Here is a 17,651-nt window from a genome sequence, read left to right as displayed (position 1 = left end):
CAGGTTAGAGTGCAGTGGCGCGATCTCAGCTCACTGCAACCTCTGCCTTCCTGGTTCGAGTGATCCTCCTGCCTCAGCCTCCCAAGTAGCTGGTACTACAGGAGTACTTCACCATGCCCGGCTAATTTTTGTATTTTTAGTAGAGACTGGGTTTCACCATGTTGGTCAGGCTGGTCTCAAACTCTTGACCTCAGGTGATCCGCCCCCTCACCCTCCCAAACTGCTGGGATTACAGGTGTGAGCCACCTCACCTGGCCTTATTCCTAGGTTTTTTTCTTTGTTTTGGGTTTTTTGTTGTATTTTGGTTTTTTTTTGGACAGGGTCTCCCTTTGTTGCCCAGGCTGGAGTGCAGTGGCAAAATCTCAGCTCACTGCAGCCTCTGCTTCCCAAGCTCACGTCATTCTCCTGCCTCAGCCTCCCAAGTAGCTGGGACTATAGGCGCAAGACACCACAACCAACTAATTTGTGTATTTTTGGTAGAGATGGGATTTCACCATGTTGCTCAGGCTGGTCTCTAACTCCTAAACTCAAGTAATCTGCCCACCTCTACCTCCCAAAGTGCCGGGATTACAGGCACGAGCCACCGTTCCCAACCTTATTCCCAGTTTTTTAATCTTTTATTTTTGTATTCATAATGAAAGAAAAGACCCTATTTATAAAACTTACTGATTAGTTTTTATGTATGAAAGCTATAGTTAATACAATTTATTATGTTAATAATAAATTATTAATTTTAGACACTGCTACCTTACTGAATTATCTTCTTGTTTATAGTAGTTTTTTAGTTGAATCTCTTGATTTTCCCAGTATGCAGTTATATTGCCTTCAAACAGTAAGAGTTAAACTCATCTTTCCTAATTTGTTTACATCTACCTTTCTCTTATCTCTTCTATTACATTGTAAATATCAGTGGTGTTGTGTGCATCTCTGTCTTACTCCTGACATTAGTGAGAAAGGCTCATGTTTCCTCATAAAATATTTGCTGACTTTTGGGCTGACACACACAGCCCTATCACATTAAAGAAATACACATCAGTTGCTATTTTTTTATTTTTTAGAGTTAGGGTTCTCACTGCGTCATCCAGGCTGGACAGCAGTGGCATGATTATGGCCCACTGCAGCCTTGAACTCCTGGGTTCAAGTGATCCTCCCTCCTCAGCCTCCTGAGTTGCTACGATTACAGGTGTGAGCCACTGCACCCAGCTCTTCCTATTTTATTCTGGACATTTTTTCTCATCAAGAATAGGAGTTGAATTTTGTCAAATACCTCTGCAGTATATATGGAGAGATAATATGGTTTTTCTTAGGTTTATTAATATGTATTGTCACATTTTAAAATACATTCTCAGATTTATAAAATTAAGTATGTTATAATTTATACCTAATGTTTTGTAAAGAAGGTCTTAACATTATGCATTGTTTCTCTCCTGTGTGGCTTTTCTGTCATTATCCAATGCTGTGTTGCATATTTGCAACCATTGCCATAAGTGGAATTTTTTTTGTTGTTCAAATACTTAATAAAATTAAGGTGATGTTGGGCATAGTGGCACACACCTGTGATCCCAGTTACTTGGAAAGCTGAGGTGGGAGGATTGCTTGAGCTCAGGAGTTTGAGACCAGTCTGGGCAATATAGCAAGACCCCATCTCAAAAACATTGCATGAAGTTAAGCTAATAATTTGATTTGACCAGTGGGCTGAAGATGCCCCTCAACATGGCAGAAGAGGAGGGGGCTCTATTTCAGCTGACCTTTTGGTGACCACTTTTTTTTCTTAATATTTTTTATTTTGTCTCCAAGCAATTGTGAAAAGAGAAAGGATTATAGGATCAGGAGCAGGAAGAAAAGTGTATTGAGTTAATTAATCCTTCTGGGTAGGTTCCAGTTAGTTTGACGTTTCAAATAAATGCCATAAAATGAACATTGTTTTATATGTTTGCTTCAGCATTCCTTTCCTCAGAGCCCTACTGTCCAATGCTGAGCACTTAAATTGTGGCTAGTGAGGTGTTGTAAGTGTAAAATGCACAGTGATTTTGAAAACTTAGTATAAAAAAAGTGTAAAGGCCGGGCGCGGTGGCTCACGCTTGTAATCCCAGCACTTTGGGAGGCCGAGGCGGGCGGATCACGAGGTCAGGAGATAGAGACCACAGTGAAACCCTGTCTCTACTAAAAATACAAAAAATTAGCCGGGCGTGGTGGCGGGCGCCTGCAGTCCAGCTACTCGGAGAGGCTGAGGCAGGAGAATGGAGTGAACCCGGGAGGCGGAGCTTGCAGTGAGCCGAGATCGCGCCACTGCACTCCAGCCTGGGTGACACAGAGAGACTCCGTCTCAAAAAAAAAAAAAAAGTGTAAAATAGCTCACTAATAATTTTCATATTCAATATATGTTTAAAATGATATTTGGATATATTGGGATAGATAAAATAAGTCATTAAGATTAATTTTACCTGTTTCCACTTTTTTTTATATAGCCACTAGAAAAGTTTACATTACATATGTGGTTCACATTATATTTCCGTTGGACAGCATTGGTCTAGAGGTGGTAGATGTGTATATATTTATTTATAAATTATATCCTCTTTTACACCTTGTTTCTTATGAGAATAAACTTTCATGAAGACTATAATATTCATTCTCCATTATAATAGATTACATCTTCTCTGATTTTTCTTTCTTTTGCTTTGTTTGTTTCTTTGTTTTGAGACAGTCTTGCTCTTTCGCCCAGGCTGGAGTGCAGGGGTGCAATCTCGGCTCACTGCAACCTCTCCCACCCAGGTTCAAGTGATTCTCCTGCCTCGGCCTCCCAAGTAGCTGGGATTACAGGCACCTGCCACCACACCCAGCTAATTTTTCTATTCTTAGTAGAGACAGGGTTTCACCATGTTAGCTAGGCTAGTCTTGAACTCCTGACCTCGTGATCCACCCACCTCAGCCTCCCAAAGTGCTGGGATTACAGGCGTGAGCCACCATGCCCACCCTTCTTTTTCTTTTTTTAAGATAGAGGGTAAGCTGGGTGCAGTGGCTCATGCCTGTAATTCCAGCACTTTGGGAGGCCAAGGCAGGCAGATTACCTGAGACCAGGAGTTCAAGACCAGCCTGGCCAACATGGTGAAACCCCATCTCTACTAAAAAAAAAAAAAAAAAAAAAAAATTATCTGGGTGTGGTGGCTTATGCCTGTAATCCCAGTACTTTGGGAGGTCAAGGTTGGCAGATCACTTGAGCTCAGGAGTTCAAGACCAGCCTGGGCAACATGGAGAAACTCTGTATCTACAAAAAATACAAAAAATTAACTTGGTGTGGTGGTGCATGCCTGTGGTCCCAGCTACTTGGGAGGCTGAGATGGAAGGATCGCTTGAGCCCGGGAGGTCAAGGCTGCAGTGAGCCATGATCATGCCACTACGCTCCAGCTTGGGTGACAGAACAAGACCCTGTCTCAAATAGAGGGGGAGAGAAAGAGACAGACAGGGTCTTGCTCTGTCATCCTGGCTGTAGTGCAGTGGTGCAATCATAGCTTACTTATAACCTTGAACTCCTGGGCTCAAGTGATCTTCCTGCCTCAGCCTCCTGAGTAGTCAGGACTACAGGGGCACACCCCCTTGCCTAGCTATTTTTTTTTTTTTTGGTAGAGTCTTGCTATGTTGCCCAGGCTGGTCTCGAACTCCTGGCCTCAAGCAATCCTCCTGCCTTGGCCTCCCAAAGTGCTTGGACTATAGGCATGAGCCACCATGCCCAGCCTTATTTTTCTATTTAATTATTTCTAAGAAAATGTAGTTCCTTCCATATGCCCTTGACATTTTCACATAAATTAAATGCAATAGGCTTCTTGTGCTTAATACCAGCACTTAAGAACTGATATTGACTATAGAAGGGAGTTAGTTTGAAGTCTTTCTACTTTTTCCCTTATCCTGTAGGGTATATTTTAATAGAAGTTCCCTAGCTTAGAATAAAATTTGCTTTAACATTTCTTTAACTTTCCCCCTATTACCATAAAAAAGCAGTTTTCCCACCACATTCTTTTTAGGTAGAGCTGAGGTTAGGCATCTTTTAGTTCTGTCTTGTTCCAATAGCCTGAGTGTTTTTGAATAGTTCGTTTCTTAACTTTTTTATCCTTCAAAAACAGAAACAATTAAATTACTCCTAAAGTCTTTTTTATCTTGGCTTTTGTTACATTTTTAGGAAAGTTATATCACAGATGATATTGGAATATCGACTTGGAAGGAGCAGACTTTTCTCTCCCATGGTGCCTTACTAGCAAAGAGCTGCCAAGCTGCAATGGAATTAGCAAAGCATGATGCTGAGGTTCAGGATATGGCATTTCAGTATGGGAAGCACATGGCCATGAGTCATAAGGTACTTTGCACACCCTTTATCTTTTTTCAGTACTTAAATAGCTAAAACGACACACAAGAAACCTTTTGCCATTTAATAAGCTGCTTTTATATTTCAAAAATGCTTATTGTGTGATTCAAATCTGTCAGTCCTGGATGATTGTTATGTAATGTAAATAGTATAATTGCTAAGTATTGTGTAATTCTTACAGAAAGCCACAGTTTACTTGAACCATTTTTGTGATGTTTGTCTTTTCTTCCCACCTGAAAGGGTTCTTGAGAGAACTCTTACATATTATTAAATAACATATTTACAGACTGGAATATATTCACATAATGGAAGAATATTTGTCATTTTTGTTACAGTTCCCTTATAGCTTTTTTTTTTTTTTTTTTTTGAGATGGAGTCTCGCTCTGTCACCCAGGCTGGAGTGCAGTGGTGCAATCTCAGCTCACTGCAACGCAACCTCTGCCTCCCAGGTTCAAGCGATTCTCCTGCCTCAGCCTCCTGAGTAGCTGGGATTACAGGCACATGCCACCATGCCTGGCTAATTTTTGTATTTTTAGTAGAGACGAGGTTTCACCATGTTGGTCAGGCTGGTCTCGAATTCCTGACCTCGTGATCTGCCCGCCTTGGCCTCCCAAAGTGCTGGGATTACAGGTGTGAGCCACCACGCCTGGCCCCTTATAGCTCTTTATATAAAACATGTTATGAAAAGTTAATAAAATTCAGAAATATAGTGAATAAAATTGAAAGCTTTAATTTTAATAACTAATTCTTTGAATGGGCATATGAAATCTAAAATATCCCTTGATTAGCTGCTGTGTTGTTGCCTCTCTCTATATATATAATTTTAAATTTAATTTAATATATACTATTCAGATGTTACTTAAATAGTTCATAAGGGGGGGAATATATACATATATAATATCTCCAGGTGAGCTTTTTGCATATTTTATTTAATCTTAGATTAGTTTATTAAGTAATTCTATTTATTAAATCTTTATCTAAATCTTTTCCTTTAACTTAAAAAGTAAAATAAAGACCGCCACCCACTAGAAAAGGAATGTATTAGGGAATAATTCTGGAGAATTTTACAGGTTATTGTTAATCATCTGAAATTTTTTTTTTTTTTTTTGAGACGGAGTTTTGCTCTTGCCCAGAGGGGAGTGCAGTGGCGCGATCTCGGCTCACTGCAACCTCTGTCTCCCAGGTTCAAGCGATTCTCCTGCTTCAGCCTCCCTAGTAGCTAGAATGTGTGTGCCACCACACCCGGCTAATTTTTGTTTTTTTAGTAGAGATGGGGTTTCGCCATTTTGACCAGGCTGGTCTCAAACTCCTGACCTCAGGTGATCCACCCATCCCAGCCTCCCAAACTGCTGAGATTACAGGCGTAAGCCACTGCACCTGGCCTGAAATATTCTTTTGTTTATTAAAGTATATCTAAAAAACTGCATTCCTTAAGCTTCATATTTCACTGCATTAACTGGTACTTTCTGAATATAACTAAAACATACTAGTGTATATACATTTCACTAATTTACTCATTTAATTGCTTCTTGTAGATAAATTCTGATGTCCAGCCTTTTATTAAAGAAAAGACCAGTGACTCCATGACTTTTAATCTAAACTCAGCTCCTGTAGTCTTACATCAGGAATTTCTTGGAAGAGATTTGTGGATTAAACAGATCGGAGAGGTAAAATGAAATTACTCCTGTTTTAGGTACCAGTAGTAATTAGTGGATTTTAGAACATAATTGATATTTCTTGGTGATATATGGCTATAGATGAGCCTTAGGCATATTCACGTAACAGGCAAAATTCTTTCTTTGTAATCTTCGTTTTTAAGAGGTAAAAGATTAAAGTTAGAGATTGCAGTACTGAATTTTTCTATTATCTGAGTTCTTAGAATACTGCAACACAAAACTAGTGCCTGTGGTGAATGCTAATTAACTCAGATGACTTTTTTTTTCTAAAGGCTTTCAAAAATTGGGCTATGGTAATAGCACCACCCTATAACTGACTGCAATTTCCCATCTGTGGACTCTCGCACAAGCTGCAGAATTCCAGGAGCTCCGTCTGTCAGCTCATTGGGTTATTTTAAAACAAACTTGGACCCTGAATACTTGTTCTGAGGCATTATCAAAGCGGGGGTGGGGGGGGGGGAAGCATGGCGAAGTGGGAGGGGTAAAGGGGCTTGAATTGGGTGAATTTCTCATTTTGGCAGATGAGAGGGAACTTTTTTGGTTTTCTTTTAATTCAGAAACTCTAGTGCAAAACTTCTTGCCTTTTTAGCCAAAGCCTCTTGGAATTTATTTAACTTCGTGGCTGTAATTGGTTGGGTTAATCTGAGGCTCTGGACAGAGAAACCAGGCACAGCTGAGGGTGGGGGTAGCCACCATCCTTAAAGGAGAGAGCATGGGTGGGCGCAGTGGCTCATGCCTGTAATCCCAGCACTTTGAGATGCCAAGGCAGGAGGATCACTTGAGCTCTTGAGTTCAAGACCAACAACATAGTGAAACCTCATCTCTACAAAATTAAAGTTTTTGAAATTTAAAAAAAAAAAAAAAAAGCTTAGAGCCTAAGTGAGTATCTGCGTTCTGAAAGATTTCCCTTCTCCCAACCCTTATTGATTCTCAAAATGCTGGCTGCCAACTTAAAATTCCTCATATTCACCAAGTAGAAAACTGCAGGATTTCTTTCTGAAGAAACTGTCAAACTCAGGAGAAAAAGCCTTGCAGATGTGGATATTTGGGGCCTCCTCAGTAAACATGCCATATCCCTGAGCAGTCCTCCTACAGCAAGACCCACCACTTGACAAGCCTCAGAGGATCTAAGTGCCCAGAATATCCGCTGCCTTACTCTGAAGCAGAATAGGAAAAGAGGACCACTGGGCATTTGAGAAAAGCTGCTTCCACGAAACAGCAAGTCAAAAACAAACTGATAAAAAGGGAACTTAGAGGAAATAGAGACAATGCAATCAAAGGCAGATGTTTTTCAAAGCACTATAATCAATATACTTGACAAGGAAGGATATTAAATCCATGGTATAATAATAGATGATCCATTAAAAAGGACAATTCAAGAATAAAAATTAGAATTATAAAATATAAAAATATGATTGCAGAATTTTTTAATCAGAAGAATGGAAGATACAAATGAAAAAATCTCCCAGAAAAGTGGACAAAAAAGATGATTTTTTAAAAAAAGAAAAAAAAAATAAGAAAACTAAGGACTCTTTCAGGAAACCTTGTATCTATTAAGAGTCACAGGCCAGGCTGGGCATAGTGGCTCACACCTGTAATCCCAACACTTTGGGAGGCCAAGGCAAATGGATCGCCTGAGGTCAGGAGTTCGAGACCAGCCTGGCCAACGTGGTGAAACGCTGTCTCTGCTAAAAATACAAAAATTAGCTGGGCGTGGTGGTGCACACCTATAAGGCAGAGGCTGCAGTGAGCGAGATCGCGCCATTGCACTCTAGCCTGAGCGACAAGAGCTAAACTCCGTCTCAAAAAAAAAAAAAAAGTCACAGGCCAGGTGTGGTGGCTCATGTCTGTAATCCCAGTAATCTGAGCACTTGGGAGGCCAAGGGGGTGGATCACTTGAGGTCAGGAACTCAAGACCAGCCTGACCAACATGGTAAAACCCTGTCTCTACTGAAAATACAAAAAGTAGCTGGGTGTGGTGGTGCACACCTGTAATCTCAGCTTCTCAGGTGGCTGAGGCACAAGAATCACTTGAACCAGGGAGGTAGAGGTTGCAGTGAGCCAAGATGGAGCCACTGCACTCCAGTCTGAGCGACACAGTGAGACTGTCTTTAAAAAAAAAAAAAAAAAAAAGGCCAGGTATGGTGGCTTACACCTGTAATCCCAGCACTTTGAGAGGCCGAGGCAGGTGGATCACCAGAGGTCAGGAGTTCGAGACCAGCCTGACCAACATGGTGAAACCCTGTCTCTACTAAATACAAAAAATTAGCCAGGCTTGGTGACTCATGTCTCTAATCCCAGCTACTAGGGAGGCTGAGGCAGGAGAATCGCTTGAACCCAGGATGCAGAGGTTGCATTGAGCCAAGATTGCGCCACTGTACTCCAGCCTGGGCAACAAGAGTGAAACTCTGTTTCATAAAAAAAAAAAAAAAAACAAGTCATAGACAGAGAAAACTAAAAACAGAGGTAAGAAAATTAACAAAATTTTAAAAATAAAAATAATGGCTGGACATGGTGGCTCATGCCTGTAATCCCAGCACTTTGAGAAGCCGAGGTGGGCAGATCACTTGAGGTCAGGAGTTTGAGACCAGCCTGGCCAACATGGCGAAACCCTATCTCTATTAAAAACACAAAAATTAGCCGGGCATGGTGGCCCGGGCCTGTAATCCCAGCTACTCAGGAGGCTGAGGCCCGAGAATCACTTGAACACTGGAGGCAGATGTTGCAGTGAGCTGATCACACAACTGCACTCCATCCTGGCCAGCAGAGTGAGACTCTGTCTCACAAAAAAAAAAAAAAAAAAAAAAGACACTTTACTGAGTTTATTTTAATCTTCTAAATTGTAATGTACATTTTTATGTAAAGCTTTATAAGATAACCATCTTGTTCTGTGAATGCCTCCTAGTCAGAAATAGGGAACACAATTTGCATAACACCTAGGAGGGACATTCCACCCTAAATCTCAAGGAGGTTGCTTATTAATCCTGAAATTAGTTCTCTTTCTGATTTTTTCATGTTATTTACCCTCCTGGATATCTTTGAGATCCTTTCCTTCCCTCCCCTAAAGCCCTCTCCTTCAGTTTTGAATTTGATTGCAAGATCCTTAACAATAATAGCAAACTCAGGCCGGGTGTGGTGGCTCACGCCTGTAATCCCAGCACTTTGGGAGGCCGAGGCAGGCGGATCACGAGGTCAGGAAATCGAGACCATCCTGGCTAACATGGTGAAACCCCGTCTCTAGTAAAAATACAAAAAATTAGTCGGGCACGGTGGCGGGCGCCTGTAGTCCCAGCTACCCGGGAGGCTGAGGCAGGAGAATCACTTGAACCCAGGAAGCGGAGGTTGCAGTGAGTGTACCACTGCACTCAAGCCTGGGCAATAGAACAAGACTCCGTCTAAAAAAAAAAAAAAACAATAACAGCAAATTCATCTTTGAATTACCCATAGTACCTGCCACAGTGGCTTACTTGGAGTAATTACCAAATTAATATTTGTCAAAAAGTGAGTGTGGTGTGGTCTTGCAGGTTGAGACTGTTTGGTGGCAGCCCGGTTTTGTTAGAGTTAAGTTGGTATAACAGAAATGGCCCACAGAGGACCAGGATTTGGAAGGTCAGATCAAGATTGTCCAGCCCTTATGAGCTGCATGCAGCCCAGAACAGTTTTGAAAGTGGCCCAACACAAGTTCATAAACTTTCTTCAAACATTATGAAGGTTTTTTTGCAATTTTTTTTTTTTTAGCTCATCAGCTACCATTAGTGTTCATGTGTTTTATGTGTGGCCCAAGACAATTCTTCTTCTTCCAGTGTGGCCCAGGGAAGCAAAAAGATTGGACACTCCTGGTCTAGATTCTAATTTGGACTCTGCTAGCATCTAAGTAAACTTAATCACATTCTCTCATATCCCCATTATTCTTTTCTGTAAAATGATGGCATTAAACTAGATCTTTTCCAAAGTCCCTTTCAGCTCTAAAATAAATCCAAGAACTAGTTCTCTTAGACAAGAGATGCATTATAAGAAAAATATTTATCTCTATTAGAAACAGGCCGGGCATGGTGGCTCACACCTGTAATCCCAGCACTTTGGGAGGCCGAGGTGGGCGGATCACCTGAGGTCAGCAGTTCCAGACCAGCCTGTCCAACATGGTGAAACCCGGTCTGTACTAAAAATACAAAAATTAGCTGGGCATGGTGGCGCATGCCTGTAATCCCAGCTACTCGGGAGGCTGAGACAGGAGAATCACTTGAGCCCAGGAGGCAGAGGTTGCAGTGAGCCAAGATCGCACCAGTGCACTCCAGCCTGGGTGACAGACTGAGATTCTGTCCCCCGCAAAAAAAGAAACATTTACAAGTTTTAACACTGAGAAACAGAAAAATCTTGCTGTCAATGATGGAAGTCACCTGTGATTTCTTATTACCACATTTAAAATTACTTCTTTACTCTGCCCAGGCAGGTTTGTGTCTCATCTACTGTTTTGATTTCCTGCTTGGAAAGACTGAGAATTATTGACTAGACAAGGAAGCCAGGAGGTGACATACTCTCGATACCCGTTCAGCACCATTGTGAAGCTAGGAGCAAGAGCACCCCTGGGATTTTCCTTATCAGGCTGTGCCACCTCTTCTCCAGCAGCTCCTTTCTCCTGAAAAATCTTAGGATTAGGTAGCCCTCTTCCATCACAACTATAGGCCTATGGATGCATGTGCATGTTGACACACACGCACACAATCACACTCTTTCACAAAAGGCAGTTAAGACCGGAAACAGCTGAAAAACATTTGCTGAGCATTTTCTCCATACTAAATTCTACAGATCTCTCCCTGCCTTAATTTTAAATTTAAATTTGTAGCTGCTGAGAAATAATGATCAGGAAAAAATACTGTTAGTGAATGGGTTATTCACCCTGGGGAGGTGAAGTCATTACTCAGTTATCATTTTGATTCCTAATAAAAGAAAGTAGAATCCTTCAGAGCACCACAGAGCTCTGACTCTCTCAGGGAGTCCAGGGGCTATTGCAGGTCAGCAAGCTTTATTTTTAATGATCCTTCTAGTTTTCTGCTGCCACTATAAGTCACCTGAAGAAATAAGAATTATGGTTAGATTTTCTTGGCTATTCCTAATAGTACTGAAATGTCACTTGGGCTTGTGACATTCTGACACTGTCATGAAATACCTTAAGTGTACTACAAATTACCATTGCTAAGCTGTAACTCGCTTGTCCCTAGATAGCTTACTATTGCTCCTTATTCAGAAAGTAAAACAAAGACTGCTAGGCAAGACTGGTGTGCGTGAAAATAACACATGCCTATTCTTAAACAAAAGAGAAACTGCACATGCAGATTCCTCATTAATAACACATGTGATACTCTTCTAGTTCTTTAAGACATTTTTAATGGTTTCAAAAGGAATAATATTAATATCATCCTCTATCATAGAAGGTATACAATGTAGGCATTTGAAAGAACTATATGCATGACCACAAAGACTATGAAATGGCTCTAGATATCTCCTAAATTAAAATATTTCTTAAGGCTTTCTGTTGCACTTAAGGAAACAAAGTGCTTGACTACAGGAAATACAGAAATAAGTTGCCTAAAGGTTGTCTATGGCCCAGTAGAGAGGAGATAAGATAAATACATAAATATAGAAACATAAGGAATACTGTGATTCATGCCACTTGGGGAGCATAGAGGAAAGACAATTGATGTTCAGTTGGAAAAGTCAAGAAAGAGGTTTATGAAGTCGGTATTAATAATATGTGAGATAGTCCTTAAAGAAGATTGGATAGCAAAGATGAGAATGGGGGCTTCCTAGGCAAAGGAAACCATGAAAAAGTGATACAGGTGCAGGCATGCAATGTTGTCAAATTTAAAAAAGTGTCTTAATTTGGGTGGAATGTGAAAAACATAGGGTAGTATCAGGGACAGATGAAGAATTGCTCTGAAATAGTAATAACTATATTTAAAAGACTGGTTTATGTAAAAATATGTACATGAATGTTCAGATCAGCAATATTCACAATATCCAAAAGGTAGAAATAGCCCAGTGTCTATCAACTGATAAATGGAGAAGCAAAATGTGGTATATCCATACAATGGAATATTACTCAGCCATGGAAAGGAATGAGGTATTGATACATGCTGCAACATGCATGGGCCTTTAAAACATTATATTATAAGCAGTGTGCGGTGGCTTATGCCTGTAATCCCAGCACTTTGGGAAGCCGAGGTGGGTGGATCACGAGGTCAGGAGATCGAGACCATCCTGGCCAACATGGTGAAACCCCATCTCTACTAAAAATACAGAAATTTGCCGGGTGTGGTAATAGGCACCCGTAGTCCCAGCTACTTGGGAGGCTGAGGCAGGAGAATCACTTGAACCCGGGAGGCGGAGGTTGCAGTGAGCCTCGATCATGCTACTGCACTCCAGCGTGGGGACAGAGTGAGACTCTGTCTCAAAAAAAAAAAAAAAAAAAATTATAATAAGTGAAAGAAGCCAGATGCAAAAGGCCACATATCATATGATTCCATTTATGTGAAACATCCAGAGTAGACAAATCATAGAGACAGAAAAAAGACTGGTGGTTGCCCAGGGTTGGGGAGAGGCGAAGGGGGAGAGACTGTTTAATGGGTACAGGTTTCCTTCTGGGGTAATAAAAATGTTCGGCACTTGTTAGTGGTGATGATTGCATAACACTGTGAATGTACTAAATGCCACTGAATTATACTGTTTTAAATGATTAAAATGATTAATTTTATGTTATGTAAATTTTACCTAAATTTTTAAAAGACTTTGGGATGTTTGCCTATGGAAAACCAACTTGATGAAGAAGTCATGAAGCAGACATTGAAAGTTTTTGAGCCTGATATGATCAAGGTCTGAGCTGCGAGGGAGGTAAATCTGGCTATATTATATAGGATGAAAGGAACAAAGAGATACTAAAAGCAAGGAGATCAATTAAGAAGTTTTTGGAAACCCATTGATAAGCACAAGAGAAAAGCCCAATCAGAGTGTTGGCAATGAGAATGGGAAGATAAGGAGGTTAAGCGTAAAACTCATTTCAGAGAAAATATATGGGACTAGAAAACTGATCTGATAGGGAGAGGCTGACAGGTGTGGACTGGGGAGTGGCACTCAGAGGCTAAAACAAGGATTTTGGACTAGGATAACAGAAAAAATTAGGCCATTAATAGAAATAGGAAAGTTAAGTGGAAAGACTGGTTTAACTTAGGTTCTTGACATGGTGAGTTTGAAGTACTCCATCAAGGTTGATGGCCGTTGCCTTGGGAACTTGCTGCTGGAGGAAGCAACTAAATTCTACTATTAGCCTGATTTCCTTAATCATGGCCTTTCTGAGACCTGAGTAGATTTTTTTTCCTGGTCACACTGTGCAATTTAAAATTTCATGTTTCTTCCAGATTCCAAGAGAGCAGCATAGCAAGAAAAACAGGTTACAAAGAAATAACAAGACCTCTGAGCAGAGAGAGATTTGCTATGTAGATAATACAAGTAGTATCTCCTCACCTTACTCTAGTATATCTAGTATCTCCTTGCCTCTCTCCTTTTTAAAATTGGACACCATAGCCTTCTACATCTGCTGTTGCTTCTTTTTCTCCAGTGAACCGAAGGAACAGAATATGAGAAAATTAATTCCTTAGACATCCACGCTTGCCTCTAAAAGTCGATTAGCTTTCCCAGTTGAAAGAGATGGTAAAATCAGGTACCCAAGCGAAGCAGTCCAGGTGTGAATGGTGTTAACTTCCTTGCACATGCCTTCTGCGCTCTCTTATTCATAGAGAATGACCAAGATAGCAGAGAAAAGGCCTGCCCTGTTCCTTTATATTCTGCTATCTTTCCAGCTCTGTAACTAGAAAGCCGAGCAACACAAGGCCTGCTTCTACCAAACCAATACTCAGTGGGCTGCTCTAACTTCCGGGCTAGCAGATGTAGTAGATTTCTGATTTGTGACCCTTCTTTCTGTTATCCCCATACACTACACACTGTTTTGTTTTGTTTTGTTTTGTTTGTTTGTTTTTGCAGAGATGGCCAGCCTGAACTGTATTTTAAATAGCATTATAGGGCTGGGTGCAGTGGCTCATGCCTGTAATCCCAGCACTTTGGGAGGCCAAGGCGGGAGGATTGCTTGAGGCCAGGAGTTCAAGACCAGCCTAGGCAACATAGCAAGATCCCATCTCTACTAAAAACTTTTAAAAGTAGCCAGGTGTGGTGGTGTGTACCTGTAATCCCAGCTATTCAGGAGGCTGAGGCTAGAGAATCTCTTGAGTCCAGGAGGTCAAGGCTACAGTGAACCATGATTGTGCCACTGCACTCTAGCCTGGGCAACAGAGGGAGACCCTGTCAGACAAACAAATAAGTAATTAACTATTATAGTAAATGTCAGTGTTCTTAGGGACAAATGCTGAAGTATCTAGGGGTGAGCATCCTTATGTCTAAAACTTACTCTCAAATAATAAATGGTCATGGAGAGAAAGGGGGAAAACAGAAGTGGTAAGGTGTTAGCAACTGTTGAATCTAAGTGGAGGGAAAATGAGTGTTCATTGTATTCTTTCGACTAAAAAGTTTGTGGGGGAAGATAGTTTTCCTTGAAGATTTAAAAAGGAGATCTTTAAAAATGGCAGTTATTCTAAAATATAGCCTGTAACATTTGGGAAGAATAACCTGATAAGTAGAGATGATTAGTCTCTAGCAATTTCTGGACTCCCTGCTGTGGAATATTAGTTTTCTGCTTTTAGAAAAAGGTGTCCCCATATCCAGCTTTCAACTCCAGATAACAGTAGTTGGAAATTGGAAACAGTTCATTTATGTCATCCAATCCTTCTTTGTTACCTGACTTATAAAAAAACGTTTGTTTCTTAAAGTAAAAGACCACATTGTACATCCATTACTTACCAACAGGGAATCTGTCTGCCTTTAGTCTACAGAGACTGGTATATAAACCTTTGGAATTAATTCCTTTGTGCATCCTCTCAATCAGAGTGCTGGCTTTTTTTTTTTTTTTTTTTTTTTTTTTTTTTTTTTTTTTTTTTGCTTTTGTATGGAATATTGTTTTACAGTGTTCACTATAGCTGTCCGAGGAGGCCTCCAGTGTCATGAGCACAGGCACACTATCCTGTCTATTTTCACATTTTTAAAAGATAAAACAAGGTTCAAACCACACATTCTCTGTGAACTGCTAAAGATTTGGAAAAAATTACTTTCTTTTCTCTTGACCTGGATTGACAAGAAGCACACCTACAGGAGGCAAAAAGATGAGTGAATCCCTTTTAAAGACCCTAGTAATGAAGCCCTCAGGGAATTGCTGTGTATGGTAGAATTTACAGCGGCTTCTGGGGACGAACAGTGTGGCAGGAAGAGGTTCAGGACTGCTGGCTGTTGAAATATAGATTCCATTTATTTTATATCAGCCTATTTTGGGCCCCTGTGAAAAAGTTATTTTAATAATATCTTGCTCTGGCTGGCCGCAGTGACTCACGCCTGTAATCCCAACGCTTTGGGAGGCTGAGGTGGGCGGATCACCTGAGGACAGAAGTTTGAGACTACCTGGCTAACACGACAAAACCCTGTTGTACTAAAAATACAAAAATTATCCAGGCATGGGGGTGGGCACCTATAATCCCAGCTACTAGGGAGGCTGAGGTAGGAGAATCGCCTGAACCTGAGAGGTGGAGGTTGCAGTGAGCCGAAATCATGCTATTCCACTCCAGCCTGGGGAACAGAGTGAGACTCCATCTCAATAATAATAATAATAATAATAATATCTTGCTCTGCTAGAAATACACATGATAAGTGGCAGGTATCAGAACAAAAAGGGAAAAGTTGCAGTCCATTCTCCTCGAGACTTATGGAGTTTACATAGTTGTTCTCTTTCAGCCTTTGAAGAAAACCCTGATGCACATAGAAGCACAAATTGAAAAAGACATTAGACATAGGCCAGACCAATGATCCTCAAACAAATCAGAATCACAGGGGTAGGCTATGGAGAATCTGCATTTTTCGCAAGCTACCCAGGTGATTCCAATACATCCAGCCCAGCATTTGTGAGAGCCCAGCATCTGGGAACTTCTGGTCTGGTCTGGTATTCTACAGATCAAGAAATGAAGGCCTATACAAAAATGTAAAAATTATTCAAGTTATTAACCAATGAAGGACTAGAAACCATATTTTCTGGCTCCCAACATATCCATCTTCCCAGGTCACAATGCCTCTTGAAGTGTTCACAATTAAGATCTTAGGCCTTTTGCTGTAATCAGTAGACAAGGCCTTTAATCCCTGAAATTTTGAGGTGTATGTCTTGAAATCTCTCTGGAGATCTGTTAACTTCCATTCTAAGGTCTTTTCCTTTAGACGCACTGCTTTTAAGGTTGAAGCACTTAATTACACTAATTCTTCTCTGTCCTAGCCTTTTGTTGGTTAATTTTCATGAAATCACTGAATTTGTTTTCTACAGATGGAAGCTTAGGTTCCCTTCTTTAATGTATTTATAAATAGAAGGTGGGTGAGAAAATGAAAATATGCCATTGTTCTATATGGGTAAAAATTACATGTAAGGCATCAGCTAAGGGCTCTACATTACCTGCATACTAGCTCACAAACAAAAACATCCAGCTTTCCTAGAACTAGGAGTGAGTAAAATTCGTTTTTCCTGTACATTCCCTGAATAAGTAGTACATAACCAATACATATAAAGAAAAAGCTTCATCCATTTATTCATTCACTCAGACACTGATCTCGACTTGGGATACAGTTGTGAGCAAGAGAAAATTTCCCTGCTTTCATGGAGCTTGGGAGATTGTAGACGAAGCATATCTAAAACTATTGTGTAGGTAGGTGCAGTGGCCCACGCCTGTAATCCCAGCAGTTTGAGAGGCCAAGGCAGGAGGATCAGTTGCATCCAGGAGTTCGAGACCAGCCTGAGCAACATAGTGAGACCCCATCTCTATAAAAAATTAAAAATTAACCAGGCATGGTGGTACATACCTGTAGCCCCAGCTACTCAGGAGGCTGAGGCAGGAGGATCACTTGAACCTGAGAGGTTGAGGCTGCCGTGAACTGTGATTACAGCACTGCACTCAGCCTGGGTGACAGACAGAGTAAGACCCTGTTTAATCAACCAATCAAACAGTCAGTCAATCACAATACTTTGTAACCTCCTAGAATATAAATTCCAAGAGGTCACACATTTTGATCTGTTCTGTTCATGCCTGTGTCTGTAGTGCCTAAGCAGTGTCTGACTCATAGTAGGTGCTGAATGAGTATTTGTTAAATGAATGAGCAACCAAGAGGTGTAATAGAAACTATCGCTTCTCCCAAATTAACTATCTTACAAAAAGAATAAGGATAGTATTTAATGAGAAATATCATTTATGTAGGAACCTAAATCATTTATTTGTATCTAACTTGACATATTTTTATTTATTTATTTTTTGAGACAGGGTCTCATTCTGTCACCCAGGCTGGAATGCAGTGGCGCAATCACAGCTCACTGCAGCCTTGACCTCCTGGACTTAATCAATTTGCCCACCTCAGCCTCCTAAGTAGCTGGGATTACAGGTGCGCGCCACCATGCCTGGCTGATTTTTGCTGTGTTGTTGTTGTTGTTGTTA

The 17,651-nt window shown here is 40.8% G+C and overlaps 1 protein-coding gene across 7 annotated transcripts in view; it reads left to right on the top strand.

The window, feature by feature from the left end:
• The window catches only part of PDSS2 (decaprenyl diphosphate synthase subunit 2), a 310,743-nt gene that overhangs the window by 246,465 nt on the left and 46,627 nt on the right, over positions 1-17,651 (top strand). For 5 of the 7 annotated variants that reach the window (XM_003824334.6, XM_055114002.2, XM_055114001.2 and 2 more), the window contains exons 5-6: positions 4,175-4,348; positions 5,893-6,024. In XM_003824334.6, the coding sequence (XP_003824382.1) occupies positions 4,175-4,348; positions 5,893-6,024 (306 nt within the window). The remainder of the gene's footprint in view (positions 1-4,174; positions 4,349-5,892; positions 6,025-17,651) is intronic. The other 2 variants (XM_034962650.3, XM_055114003.2) reach the window with 1 other exon arrangement.

This window comes from Pan paniscus, chromosome 5 (genome assembly GCF_029289425.2).
Source record: "Pan paniscus chromosome 5, NHGRI_mPanPan1-v2.0_pri, whole genome shotgun sequence".
NCBI lineage: Eukaryota > Metazoa > Chordata > Mammalia > Primates > Hominidae > Pan > Pan paniscus.
This window is presented reverse-complemented; position numbering and strand designations above follow the sequence as displayed.